This window comes from Penaeus monodon, chromosome 42, assembly GCF_015228065.2.
Source record: "Penaeus monodon isolate SGIC_2016 chromosome 42, NSTDA_Pmon_1, whole genome shotgun sequence".
Taxonomy (NCBI): domain Eukaryota; kingdom Metazoa; phylum Arthropoda; class Malacostraca; order Decapoda; family Penaeidae; genus Penaeus; species Penaeus monodon.
Genome location: NC_051427.1, coordinates 16,736,957 through 16,751,956, shown reverse-complemented (window position 1 = coordinate 16,751,956; position 15,000 = coordinate 16,736,957). Strand labels below are relative to the sequence as shown.

The following is a 15,000-nucleotide window of genomic DNA, read 5'->3' as shown; positions in this document are numbered from 1 at the left end:
CATGGTCAAGGAAATAGATGAGAAGGACTGCGGGGGAGGAGAGTATTTGATTTTGGTGGGTCAGGGAAATGAGAGGAGCAAATTAGATAATTGTGTGTGTGTGTGTGTGTGTGTGTGTGTATGTGTGTGTGTGTGTGTGTGTGTGTGTGTGTGTGTGTGTGTGTGTGTGTGTATGTGTGTGTGTGTGTGTGTGCGCACGTGTGTGCATATGTATGTGTGAGAGAGAGTACGAGTGCATGTGCATGTGCGTGTGCGTGTGTGATATTACAATTACAGTGAATATTACACAAAAAAAATACTCTAGATATGTATGTATTGGTTGGGAATCTTTTAATAAAACATTTTTCTCTAAAACTGCTTTTTATTTATCTATTTATTTTTTCTCCCTCTACAATGTTCATCTTACAAAAGCAGATCACTGAGAGTTGAAAATGCACAAATAGTTCAAAATACATCTTAATTCCTTTTTTTTTTAATCAATAAGTATAACAAAAACCATAGTAGATGTGAAGACTACCCAAGTTTTTAACACTGGTAATTCAATAAGTATTTAATCTTTTTAACTGTAAAGTAATAAATAAAAATTAAAGGTGCAGACCAGTCCTATTTTCATTTTGCCAAGAGCTTTTCTTTAATATCATCAAATAATTCTCACCAACAAATGACCTAGGCTAATGAGAAATTACTCTCGAAGCGCATCCAGCCACTGAACCCAGTGTGAATTCCAGAAAAACGTAGGAAACCTTAATAGTAGTTGACTGGCTGATGCTGCTATTGTCTGATGCTGAATCAACTGACATCTTATCAGATCTACTCAACTTTTTGGACAAAACGGTTAGATGAGATACCGAGGTGCAGGATGAATAAATGAATGAATGAAAGAGAGAGAGAGATAAAGACAAAGATCATGAAGACTGACCAGAGAAAGAGAAAATTGATTAATGGGAAGAAGAGAAAAGTCAAGGAAGTATGATAAAGTGAATGGATGAATTAATAAATAAATAGAAAAAGACAGTTACAGAGATAGTGAATTAATGAAAAAAGAAAGACAGAGAATGTTGCTGAAGGTTGCTTGGAAGAGGAGTAAGAGACAGGGATCAGGAGAGGCAGCGCTTCTGTGACACCAACAAGGCTACTCACACTTCCTGGATGTCCTCAAAACCATGGACATTATTAATCTAATTTGGTAATTAAATACATTTTATGACACCGAAAAATAAGTTTTGACAAGAAATAAGAACCATTTCTCAGGTCTGACCTTTAACATCACTTAAATCCACAGACAAAGTAAATACATACATTTAGTCACACAAATTTATTTACATCATTACAAATGATCTATAAATGTTAGAGACTTCAAGATATTCTTTATATGCATTTTTTTTTTCAAATAATGAAAACTTGAAATAGATCAGATTTTAGTACTAAGTCACACAAGCCCTGAAGAAAAATGTAAGTTGTATATCTATTTCATAAACAAAATCCTACACTACACTAACAATTACAGGTACTTATTGACTGCTAGACATGTTTAAAATACAGATATGCGAGAATCAACAAACAGAACAATCATATCTAAACTTAACTAAAAACAATATCATACACAAGAAAATCTTTCCATTTGTCAATGTCGGTAACCTAAAGAAACTATTTTGCAATATTCATGATGTAAAAATAGTTCCGATTTTGCTAGGAATCTGTAACTGTATACATTCACAATACCACTGAATCACAACAACTATTTTCATACTTTACTCCTTTATTTATTTAGAATGGAGGACATGAAATATTTTTAACGCTACCAATAAGAGATGTAAAGGATTGAATCTACACTTAAAAGTTGATGAAACAAGTCTTAGTTACTTGGAAATTAATAATTTATTATTTATAATGGATATGGACCTATAAGAGTACTTTTATTTGTTGAAGGCTCACCTCATCATCGTCCTAGGAACATTTTAATATCAGAGAATTCTTCTACACAACTGAAAAATAAGTCAACCCTAAATCATGAATAATTTTTTTCTGAATGATGAACACATTTTGCTCATTTACTTAAATGTGAAACTCTTACATTTATGAAAATGATGCTTAGAATATATGTTAAATAATTGCCCATTTCATTTCAAATCTACTGAAAAGTCATTTACTATGCAATATTATCTATATCGCTCAGTTAACCAGAACAATGAACAACCCTTTATAAGTTTTCTTTCCAAAATCCTCTACAAATATGAATATTAATACGAATGATGTAAATACGAGCATGTCCTTATTTCAAAAACTAATCACTAATCATATTTACTTCCTTTAGAGTATTCTAAAGACAGCCTTTTACAGGAAATAAGTCAAGGTTCAAAAATATCTTCCACTTTTATTCTTACTTGTACATTAAACAAATTATGTTCGCCATTCTAATTCTTGACCAAACAAGAACTACAGAATCACTCATAACTTAAATAACACTAAGTTGACACAGAACTAAAAAATACTAAACATAAAATAAAACTGCAGAAAAATGCACAGTTTATTGTACATCAAAAAAGTTTAAAACAAACTTTCACTTCCAACTCAAGAGACATTAACATGACAAAAAATGTTTCATATAAACAAGTAACTGAAACAATTACAGTATATTTATACATCTGATGAGTACAAACTGTAACATACTAAATCACAGACAATATGAGAACATTATAAATGTATTTTATTTCTCAAAATAAAATACTTCCTGCACAACAATTATGAACATAAACAATAATGAACATTAAAATACCTGTAGGGTGTTCTTTACTTGACACGCTATTTTCATCAAAATGCTGACACAATAAGTACCATATATTAAGGAAGAATGTATTATACAAGACCTGCATCTTTGGCCATTGAATAGAATATTGATTTCTTGTCTTTTAACAGGTTTTCTGGGGAGTCAAACTCTCGGATCTCTCCTTTGTCTAGGACCAAAACTCTGAAATGTAACAAAATACAAAAATACCAATACAGCTTCAAATTCATTCATATATCTTGTTATCTAAAAGAACCATGAGCATCCTACAGTAGGTCAAAAACTTATGAACATAAAATTAAATGCAAAATGAACCAACCTAGAAATAAAAATTAGTATAGAAAATATACATAAAAACTGATATGTTCAATAAATTCAGATAAAACAAACCTAAACCTTCACTTACCTAGATGAGTCCATGATAGTGTTCAGCCTATGAGCAATAGTGATCACAGTGCAATCAGCAAACTCCCGGCGGATAGTCTGCTGGATGAGGTCATCTGTCTCCAAATCAACAGCTGCCGTGGCCTCATCTAAGACCAGCACCCTCGTTTTGCGGAGGAGAGCTCGGGCCAGACACACAAGCTGCCTCTGGCCAACACTGTAAGAGAATGAAAGAGGTGGTCAAAAGAGTTAGTAGGTGAAGTAAGAAAAAAATTGTGGGAAAGGCCTCTCATAACTTTCAAACTTAAAGAGGAATGAAAAGAAGAGAAGAGGCATGAAGAGAGAAAGGATAAAAGGAAAAAAATATATATATAATATTGAAAAGCAAATACAAAAATCAAATAAAATATAAAAAAAGACAACAAAGATGAGGCACAAGAACAGAAAGAACTTGAACAAAAAGAACAAGAATACAAGAAGAAGAACCACTCACCTGAGGTTTTCACCCCCTTCAGAAACTTCATGCTGAAGGCCAGCATTAAGGCCTGAAACAAAGCCCTTGAGGTGAGAATGTTCCAGGGCTGACCAGACTTTCTCATCCTCATATAAGTTGAAGGGATCCAAGTTCATGCGAAGCGTACCACTGAACAGCACAGGGTCCTGAATGGAAAGAAAATAAAAAACATTTACATATACATTGAGTAATATTCTACATGGTATTGTGATGGTGGTGGTGTATGGTGATGGTGGTGATATTTGGTGGTGGTGGTATATGCATATGGTAGCAGTGATGGGTGGTATGGTAGTGTAACTGTGGTGATGGATGGTGGTGGTGGGGGCATAGTGGTATAGATGAGGGTGCCAACACTGTCAACAGCAATGATGATAACAATGGTGATATCAAAAGAAAAGGAGGGAAAGAACTTCATACCTGTGGGATAATTGTCAATCTTCTTCGTACATCATGTAAACCAATTTTGGAAATGTCAATATCGTCAATTGTGATGTTGCCACCAGCAGCTTCAATAATGCGGAAAAGTGCCAGTGTGAGTGAAGACTTCCCAGCACCAGTTCGACCAACAATACCAATCTGTAAAATTGTCCAGTAGTTATCAGCCAGATATTTAAACAAAAATAAAAGTTTTGGACAATACCAAAGGCATCAATACAGCCAGCCAATGAAAAATCTAACCCAGAAGGAAGTGCATTACTTTGTTCTCTTGAGTTTCCCTAAACTTTTTTTCTTAATTTCCAACCAAATGTTACTCTTTAAATGCTAATTACATCTAACTACAATATAATGACAGCAAATCTTTCCATCTTTCATTGTGGAATATTATTATTTTATATTATAAAATAATAAAGTTTCCTATTCACATTCCTTTTGTTGGAATGTCCTTCACTCAATGGCACTGGATATTGTAGCTTTGTTTTGTCAAGTTTACTTACACATAACTGGCTCCAAAACTGCTAGCCACCAATGAGAAAATTTGTTGCATGGAAGCAACACTTCATGGACAAATATTGTCAAAACTATTTATCGTAGTAATTTCAATTGTTGATGAAATTAATCATAAAGACGATTAATTATGTGGTACCAAAGAGTAAAATTTGCCAAATAAATATGTTCCTCATCTCTGACCATTAACTATAACAAAAATAAAAATTCTTACCTTCTCTCCTCCAGATATATTACAATCAATATTTTTCACAACTAAATCGAGACCTTCTCGATATCTGGTGGAATAATTATTAAACTTGACCACCCCTTGCTCTGGCCAGTCCTGAAACAAGAATATTATATAATCACTTCCATTCCACAAAGCAAAAGGAATCTTGAATGAGAAACACATCAATATGTAAGATAAGAAATACAAAATCATAGTCTTGTACAATATAGTATGCTGCATGTCATTTGATTCGTCAATCTAAAACAAGGCTATCTGAATGAAAATGGTACATTACACACACACAGACACACACTCACACTCTCTCTCTCTCTCTTTCTGTCTCTCTCTCTCTCCTCTCTCTCTCTCTCACACACTCTCACTCACACACACACTCTCACTCACACTCACACTCTCACTCACACACACACTCTCACTCACACACTCACTCTCACTCACACACTCACTCTCACTCACTCACACACACTCTCTCACTCTCTCTCTCTCTCACACACACACACTCTCTTTCTCTCTCTCACTCATTCACTCTCTCTCTCTCACACACCCTCTCACTCACACACACCCTCTCACTCACCACACACTCTCTCACTCACCACACACTCTCTCACTCACTCACACACTCTCTCACTCACATCACACACTCTCTCACTCACTCACCACCTCTCTCACTCACTCACACACTCTCTCACTCACTCACACACTCTCTCACTCACTCACACACTCTCACTCACTCACACCTCACAACACTCTCTCACTCACACCACACACTCTACTCACTCACTCACACACTCTCACTCACTCACACACACACACCACACACACACACACACACACACACCACACCACACACACACTTCTCTCACACACACACACTCCTCTCACACACACTCCCACACACTCTCTCACATCACACTACACCTCTCTCACACACACACACTCTCTCTCCATCACACTCACACTCTCTCTCACACTCACACTCACACTCTCTCTCACACCTCTCTCTCTCTCTCTCACACACTCCCTCTCTCTTTCTCACACACTCTCTCTCTCTTTCTCTCACACTCTCTCTCTCTTTCTCTCACACTCTCTCTCTTTCTCTCACACACTCTCTCTTCTCTTCTCTCACACACTCTCTCTCTCTTTCTCACACACTCTCTCTCTCTTTCTCTCACACACTCTCTCTCTCTCTTCTCCCTCCTACCTCTCTCTCTCTCTCTCTCTCACCTCTCTCTCTTCTCTCTCACACACACACACACACCCCACACTACACACACACACACACACACACACACACACCACACACACACTCACACTCACACACTCACACTCACACTCACACTCACACACTCACACTCACCAAACTCTTTACATTTTCAAATCATCCTCATGGTAAACTGAGATACACTAAACAAATAGTGTACTCACTTTCTGTGGCTTTTTCGCAGGGATTTCCCATTCTGCTTCTTGAGTGGTTTCAGTGTATTCTTTGATACGTTCTACAGCCACAATATTCGTCTCTACATCTGACGTCATTCTTACTAACCAGTTCAGGGTTTGTGTTACCTATGTTGAGAATAAAAGAATTTGGGAATAAAAAAGGAGGGACCGGACTTAGATTATTTATGATGTCTCTTCAGTTACCTGCATTAAAGAATAGAAAAAAACAAGCTCAGTTACCTATAGTAAAATGAAAAAAAGCAAAAAATGGGGTTCCTAGAATGCAGAATAGACAGACTACATTATACATGAAAAAGACACAAAAGAGGAATGTGTTACTATGCAGAAAAGAACAATGCTCTGTATATGATGTGGGTCAATCAGTTTATTTTAGATTCAATCAAAAAAATATACATCATAAATTCATACTTATTGCACTTGGGTCTTTTACTATGAAAAGAGCGCAAACAATTTTACAGAAAGAGAATTCCACTTACTGACAATGCGTAGCTGACTGAAAGACCAACAAGTCCACCAGTTATGGTATCTCGGCCAAGAACGGCAAACAGAGCAGCAAAGAAGGTCAGGATGTTACCAATGAACTCAAGACGAATTGCCAACCATCTGCAAGATATGTTCGCATATATATGACTCAAGCATAAAATTATCATTTGTCATAAATGAGAACAATGTAATCCATGAACTGTATATGTAGCTACTGGATAAGTCTGATTTTATTTATACAAGATGCACAGAAAAGTAGATACTTTGAACTTTCTTTTGATAAATAATAATAGTTCAGAATAAAAAAGTCTCCAAACTTCAAATACCACACTTTTATTCAGTGGGGCAAGGCCACAGCTCAGACTAGTAGTCTGATAAGATAATGGTTTGTTTTATTTGAAAAAAAAAAATTTAATCTTTCAGAACAGTCCTTTTCTAATAATTTTTTTTTATGACTTAATATTTTTCCCCATTAACACTACTATATGCAACTACTAAGAAGAACTTTTAAATTTAGAAAACAACTGTTCCCTGGCATTGAACAGAGCTTTAAGGTGAAGTAATCAGAATTCAAATTAGATTATCAGTGTGGACTGTGGAAAGTTAAACCTCAATTTCTTTAAATCTTGGCAGGGGTACAGTCTCCCTAAGTAGAGTTAGTAAAAGCATCACTGCTCAGAAGATGTGCATTTGTGTGGTCTATGAAGCATCAAAAGAGTTACTGTGATATCCCCTGTGATTACTTTTGTGTATGCCTTTATCTAAAATTTTACAGGCTGATTTTTCCACTTCTTGACATAGTCCCCTTAAAGCATGTTTAGCCCCTTGACCACAGGTCTTTGTGATTTCAATGTTCTTCCCAACAGAATGATAAAGGCTGGAAAATGTTGAGAGAACCTGGACATATTAAAAGGCTAGCCAGCATTAAAGAGTTACTTATCTATCAAAAAACTTTAAAAAAATCATTACTGTCAAGCATTAGGAATTCTATAAATCATTTCTCCATCCAATTATCTATCTATTAACCCAATGCCGTCGGATGTGGCATGTACGTACATGCCATCCCCAATGTGAGTTTACTTTATTAATTGTTTTTACACATAGATGGCTACACTTCTACTAAGTCACAGTGAGCCAATTACGAGTACTGCCTGTCTTGCCTGTTTACCCTTTTCCTTGATTTTCGAAAATATTTTACATTATCTTATAATGCTGTTACTTATGTCTATAACATTATAGTAATTATAATTTTTAGAATAAATATAACACCATCAATATTCATAGCAATTTTCCCACCAATTCAAGGAAAGCTGAAATCAGGTAAGGTCACAAGGTCTACTAATTGACTAAGCAGTTGCAGATCCATCTATGTGCAGAGATATTTCACAAAAAAACTTAAAAATGGCACAGCCTTTTCCTGGCGGATTGGGTTAACCTTACCATTCCTGCAGAAGCAATTTGTGAATCACAAATAAACATTCAGAACACCTAATTATCAGCACTTAGGAACACCTCTGACAAACGAGTATTACGATAGCCATGACACTGGGAAGAGCTGATTGGTTGTGTCAACTTTCTTCTCGATTCCAGCATAAAATTTGGTGAGATCTGCCAAAGGCGAATTGTGCAGCACCTGTAAATTCCACCGGGTTTGCAATTAACCATTATGACATTAGATATATGGGATGTTCCATACTAGAAATTCACATACTGAAAACTTTCAGTCACATTTAAAACAGTAAATAAAAAAAAATATATATATATATATATATATATATATATAAATATTTCTGCATTCTTATTCCTCCTCAATATTCAAAGCCCACACTCAACTACAACATAAGCTTACCCTGTATAGTCTCTTGGAAGTGTGAGTAAATGGGAGAACGAGACACCGACTCAATACGTTTCAGCTGTCTTGAGGTTGAAACATAAAGTCCCTGAAAATTTAATCTTGATGATTATAGGTTTACAAAGAAGTGGAACTGAGATATAAAAAGAAATCAATGTGAATATCTTAACAAAGAGAGAGAGAGAAAGACATAGGAGAGGAGAGAAATATGAAACAGAGTGAAAGATAAAGAGAAAAAGAAAGATGAATAAGAACAAAAAAAAACAGATGAATAGAATGAGAGAAACATAATAAGAGATATATAGTAAGAAAGAAATCAAAAGAGAAACATTATGCAAAAAAAGAAAATGAAAAAAAGAGATGACATGCAAAATTAGAATGACTTATAATTAGAAAGAAACAGACTGCAAACATAGAATGCAAAGCATAGAATAACAAGAGAAACAGAATACGAAAGAGAAGCAAAATGAGGAACAGAGACTGAATGAGTAAAATGTATAGAGAGAGAGAAACAAGAAAGAACAGGAGTAACAAGGAGACAAAACGGAATGAAAGAAATACAGTATGAGAGAGAAATAGATCGAGTGAGAAACAGAATGAGTGAAACAAAAAAACAAGAGAAATAAAATGAGAAAGAGAAACAAAAATAAATGATAATCCTTTCATCCTTACCTGCACAAAGTAGTATATAATCATAGTTGGCAGCATGACCACAGCAAACACTGGAGTTGCATAAATGATGGCCACAAAGGTTGCAATCACCTGAAATACATCATTATATTTCTTAATCGTGCTGACTGTGGAGTTTCTCGATCACAGATTTTGTTTGTAATGGAACCAAGCCAAAATCTACAAAAAATTTACATATATGGTCAGTCTATGTTAGCATGCTTCTCAATTCTCATGGGAACTTACTCTAAATATGAATGCAATATTAGCTTTAAGATCATATTATTTGTCAAAGTAGTCCTATAAAAGCAAAGAGCAAGCCAAATATACAAGCAATAAAGTTTATACACACAGACACACACAAAAGCGAAGATGAGAAGGAAAAAAATATAATGCAAAGGCTCTATTCCTTCATCCAAGAGATCATGGTAGGCAATGTAGATATGAATAAAAAACTAGGAAAATTTGTGCTGTGCAGCTCCCAAAATGCATAGAGTTAAGAAAATTGAACTGATGAAAGGATAAAAGTCCATTTATACATAATGTGAAAAATCATATACGATGACAAATGATACATTGCATTCACTTTAACAATCAATCTTCTAACTCAATTAAGGTTCACTGTGTGATGTTTTACTATGTACCAGTGAAAAATAATGATACATAACCCTTTAAAAAATTCCAAATCAAAACATTTAAACAATGATAAAACAGGCATTATGTATAAACTCAAATTATCTTTTCTATCTAATAAAATAAAAAGAGATTCAGTCATTTACCATTTAAAAAAAGAAGGTAAAAAATTAACATACTGTTAATGACCAGTGAACATGTTTCCTCTCCATCCCTTTTTGTTGTTAAAATCTCAACAATGAAAAAAAACAAAAAAAAACACATACAACAAAAAGATGTTAGAATTCTCTTAACAGGATCCAAAAGAGGTAATCCATGCTCTGCTTGGGGATCCTTACATACCTGAAACAGGCACATCAGCCAGGATCGTATGCTCCAAGGCAAAATATTGTCCATTGTGTCAACATCCTTGCCAAACCGATTAATCATGCGCCCTACTGGGTTTGTGTCAAAGAAGGACATTGGCAGACGCAGGACATTCTTCAAAATATTTGTGTGTAGTCCTTCTGCTGCATCAAGAGCACCGAATGACAAGGAAAATGCTCCACCCAAGATGAACAATGCTGAAGTACAAATATGCAGGGGGATGTAAAGCATGTTACGAAATCAGAGAAAACAAAAGAAATGAAAGACACACCTGCAGATACATTACCAGGCAAAATCACAATCAACATAAAAGTAAAAATAATAATCAGACCACCCAAACAGAAACTGCTTTATAACCTGAATCTTTAAAGGATCCAAGCCTTCAATGCACACTTATATAATCACTTACCCTTGCCTCTCCTAATATCAATCAATTTTTTCTTTAGCAGACTGTGTAATCTTTCTCACTGCTTTTTCATTTCATTTTTTAACCCAATGCCATCTAGCATGGCATGTTAGTACATGCCATGCACACTGTAAATTTTGTTTATTAATCATCTTTACACAGATGGCTCCACAAGCACTTAGTTCACTAAAGAGTCAATTACTAGTGTTGCTCATCTCATTTGTTTACCCTTTTCTTTGATTGTCAGAAATATTCTCTTTTCATCTTGTATTGCTATTAGTAATGTTAATAACATTACAATAATAATAATGTCCACAACAGTAATAACAGCACTGATATTGATAGCATTAATAAAAGTAAAAGAAAAAAATCCCAAAAGCTCAAGGAAAGGTGAGGTCACAAGGTCTACTAATTGTTTCCTTGGTAGCTCAGCATTTGTGGAGCCATCTATATATAGAGACGTTTCACAAAACAAAACTGCATTGAACATTACATTTTCCTGGTAGCTTTGGGTTAATAAGAGTACTGTCTTAGATCTCAAATGCTGTTAATTACAGAATGCTTAAATCACCTGATTTCACACTTTGCTTTTGAGTGTGAGCTACTCTAAACCTATTAAGATAAAATTCTGGAAAATCTTTAAGTAATATTACAAAGAAAGAACAGCAGTATTTTGTCTCTATATGCTGATATAAAAACTCTGCATCTTAATTTTATACATACGTAATTTCTAAGTACCTCTCTCCATATGAAATGAAAAATCTTAACAGTTACACAATGCTTATGCACCACAAATATCCATCCAAAATGAGCCCATAATAAATAAATCTCAATCAGGTACTATACTATAAACATGAAGTTTAAAAGCAAAACAAACGAAAAGACACAGTTTTCCACTAGATTTCTCTATGGTACTCAACTATCCAAACTCCATATAACACAACAGATTTCACAATGATATACAAGAAAGGCAAGTTCAAATTCAAGCTACTCAAATTTACCATCAGAGTTCCACACTCCCAAATATTTTTGTGATACTCCTTACCGCTATCAGGCACGAAACCCAGGCTCTCAGATTATTAGGTAGAAGTACATCTATTGTGTCCAAGTCTTTTGAGAAACGGTTAACAATACGACCGATGGGTGTCATATCAAAGAACATCATAGGGCTGTGCATAACATTATCGAGCAACCTCTTGTGCATCACTTTTGATGCCGCAACAGTTGCACCAGCAATTAAAACTGATCCAAGGCATATGAAAATTGCTGTGAATTGGAAAAATAAATATGTCAAAATAATAACTAATAATATTTGCTCGCAAATTATACTTTTAAAACTACACCATCACAATATTAAAGAGTACACAAATCAATGTGACTTACTGATTACTTTACTTTACTAATTATATCTAAAAATAATTCAATACTGTGAAAATATAGGCTACATCAACTGCATTATCAGCTACTATTATATATCTAATTGTAACTATATATCACATGATAAAGTTAGGAATTTCAAGTAAGCATATTTTATCAATCACAATCTGTTTCTGATTAAGTTACTCTACCTTTTTCAAAGACACACATGAAAACATTACTGAGCCAATGACTACCTTAACATCATATCTACAGAATAATTTCAGTATCAAATCTAATGCATATACTATTCTTCATTTTGCACCTTCTCATCAAATTCCTTTGTATTACCTTGAAGCTTTTAGTTCTCCAAATATCTGAAACTTTTAGACTTCCAGTAAGCTTAGCTTAGAAATACACAGCAAGCAAGCTTTATATAAAGCTATTTGATGCCTCTTTTCAAAGGAAAATATTTTTCAGCTGAAAGGAAATTGGCTGGAGCATGCTATCCCTGAACATATAACATTGTCAAAACTTATGTAGTTTCAAAATGATCTACCTTTGATTTCATTAACCTTGAAACATTAACTGCCACATTTTATTATGTGAATTCTTTTTCTCAATCTATTTTAAAATTCTAAACAAACATCATATTTCAGCTGTGTGTACATATTTTCAAGTAGTTCTCATCCTTGCAACCCTCAATTTGTAATAGCAACACCACACCTCACATGAATAAAATAATACTTAGGCCTTAATGGATAACAATATGCTAAATTGTACCTAACCGCATATGTCCATCTTTACTGAACTAAATAGTTAAATGACATATAATCTTAGTAAACCCACTCACCATGGGATTTTCTGGTGTGATACTGGGCCATGTACACACAGTTAGTTGCTCTTAAGAAAAATGAGCAAAGCAGAAAACATACATTTACCCAATTCTCTTCTCTATTGGCTGTGGCATAAAAGACTGATTAGGTAAGGAGGCTAATAACAGGCTGTAGGCTAACTTTTCATATGCTATTTCTCCTTACTGACTGTAGCCAGGGCTAAAAAAGCAATAACTATTTAGCACGCACTTCTTTGAGCAGGCTCAGACACACATGATGTGATAGAATGTCACCTTGGTGTGGGTGACATTTTAGCCACAATGTGATAGGATGTCAATCTGTCATGAGTGGGTCAAACTGATGCACTGAAGTTAAAGTTGTTTTATTCACATATATTCTTTTTTTCCCCTACCTCATATCAATGGCAGCATCAGCCCTAAGACAATAACAAACTTCTAACAGAGTAATAGTTAACTGTAACTATGTGGAGGAAGGTTTCATTCAAATGCATGCAAACACTCTTATAGTCAAAAGAATGTATGCCTTGAATCCATGATAAAAAAGTTCTTACCTTGCCCAATCCCAAGAGCACCATAAACACCTAGGTATTTGTCTCTCACAGCTGGATCCTGCCCCGTCTCATTTTGGAGTGCTGATTCAGACGACCATGCAGTAAGCCACACATTTGAGCCTACTGTGCAAGCTTGGGAAAGGATATAAAACAATACAGTCATGCAGGTTGACATGATGCCGATGGCCCTGATGTAGTATCCGTACACAGAAAGCTGGACCTGGGGACAGAAATGGGGTGGAGATATGTTAACTCAATCATAACTATTAGCCTGAGACTTTGACCCTAGGTATGTATGTATGTATGTATATATGTGTATATGTGTATATATATGGTGTGTGTGTGTGTGTGTGTGTGTGTGTGTGTGTGTGTATATATATATATATGTATGTGTGTGTGTGTGTGTGTGTGTGTGTGTGTGTGTGTGTGTGTGTGTGTGTGTGTGTGTGTGTGTGTGTGTGTGTGTGTGTGTGTGTGTGTGTGTGTATCTGTATATCTATATCTATTTCTCTCTCACTCTCAGTGTCTCTGTCTGTCTGTCTGTCTGTCTGTCTGTCTGTCTGTCTGTCTGTCTGTCTGTCTGTCTGTCTGTCTCTCTCTCTCTAGTTAAATATCCATTAAAAAAAAGACAGGCTCCATTACCTTGCCAGTTTCTGCCTTCTCTTTCTCAATAAGTTTCTGTCCAACTTTAGCATCCGGCTTCTGAGGAGGAGCAATGGCTGGCTTGGTCTTTTCAGATTCACTGATCTTCTTTGTTCGGTGACGGATACTGCCCCTGTGTTCCCCACTGTAAGGGAAAGTTTCTTTTTGTTAAACCTCCTAAAATATTAAACTGAGTACAATGTAATAATACACATCCTATTATATATATATATATAGAATAATAATAATATATATATATATATATATATATATATATATTATATAATATATATATATAATATATATAATTAATATATTATATATATTAATATTTTAATATATATATATATATATATATTTATATATATATATATATATTATATTATATATATAATATATATAATATATCATATAATATAAAATATATATATATATATACTAATATATATATATAGTTATTATATATTATTATATATTATAATAATATATATATATACTATATTATTATATATCTATATAATATATATATATATATTATGAATTATATATATATATTAATAATTATATATATAATTTATTATATTATATAATATCATTATAATATATATCTATCTATTATTAATATATATCATTATAATCTATATATATTTTTTACCTATAATATTATTATATATATATTAATTATATCTATACTATTTATAATTATATATCTTATAAAATTATATATAATCTTCTCTATATGTATATAATATATTCTTTAATACTATTATATACTATATATAACTATATATCATAATATTATAATATTATATTTATATATATATATAATATATACATCTATATAGATACTATATATCATATCTATTAATAT

The 15,000-nt window shown here is 33.8% G+C and overlaps 1 protein-coding gene across 1 annotated transcript in view; it reads right to left on the bottom strand.

The window, feature by feature from the left end:
- Positions 1-347: 347 nt before the first annotated feature.
- LOC119599180 (multidrug resistance-associated protein 1-like) overlaps positions 348-15,000 on the bottom strand; it is a 46,938-nt gene continuing 32,285 nt past the window's right edge. The window contains exons 37-54 of the mRNA XM_037948927.1: positions 14,130-14,290; positions 13,488-13,707; positions 11,770-11,990; positions 11,218-11,268; positions 10,295-10,555; positions 9,323-9,412; positions 8,635-8,738; positions 8,301-8,431; positions 8,239-8,243; positions 7,572-7,695; positions 7,324-7,345; positions 6,792-6,918; positions 6,283-6,420; positions 4,843-4,953; positions 4,101-4,259; positions 3,663-3,829; positions 3,192-3,386; positions 348-2,968 (exon numbers count right to left, since the gene is read on the bottom strand). Of these exons, the coding sequence (XP_037804855.1) occupies positions 2,857-2,968; positions 3,192-3,386; positions 3,663-3,829; positions 4,101-4,259; positions 4,843-4,953; positions 6,283-6,420; positions 6,792-6,918; positions 7,324-7,345; positions 7,572-7,695; positions 8,239-8,243; positions 8,301-8,431; positions 8,635-8,738; positions 9,323-9,412; positions 10,295-10,555; positions 11,218-11,268; positions 11,770-11,990; positions 13,488-13,707; positions 14,130-14,290 (2,399 nt within the window). The 3' untranslated portion in view covers positions 348-2,856. The remainder of the gene's footprint in view (positions 2,969-3,191; positions 3,387-3,662; positions 3,830-4,100; positions 4,260-4,842; positions 4,954-6,282; positions 6,421-6,791; positions 6,919-7,323; positions 7,346-7,571; positions 7,696-8,238; positions 8,244-8,300; positions 8,432-8,634; positions 8,739-9,322; positions 9,413-10,294; positions 10,556-11,217; positions 11,269-11,769; positions 11,991-13,487; positions 13,708-14,129; positions 14,291-15,000) is intronic.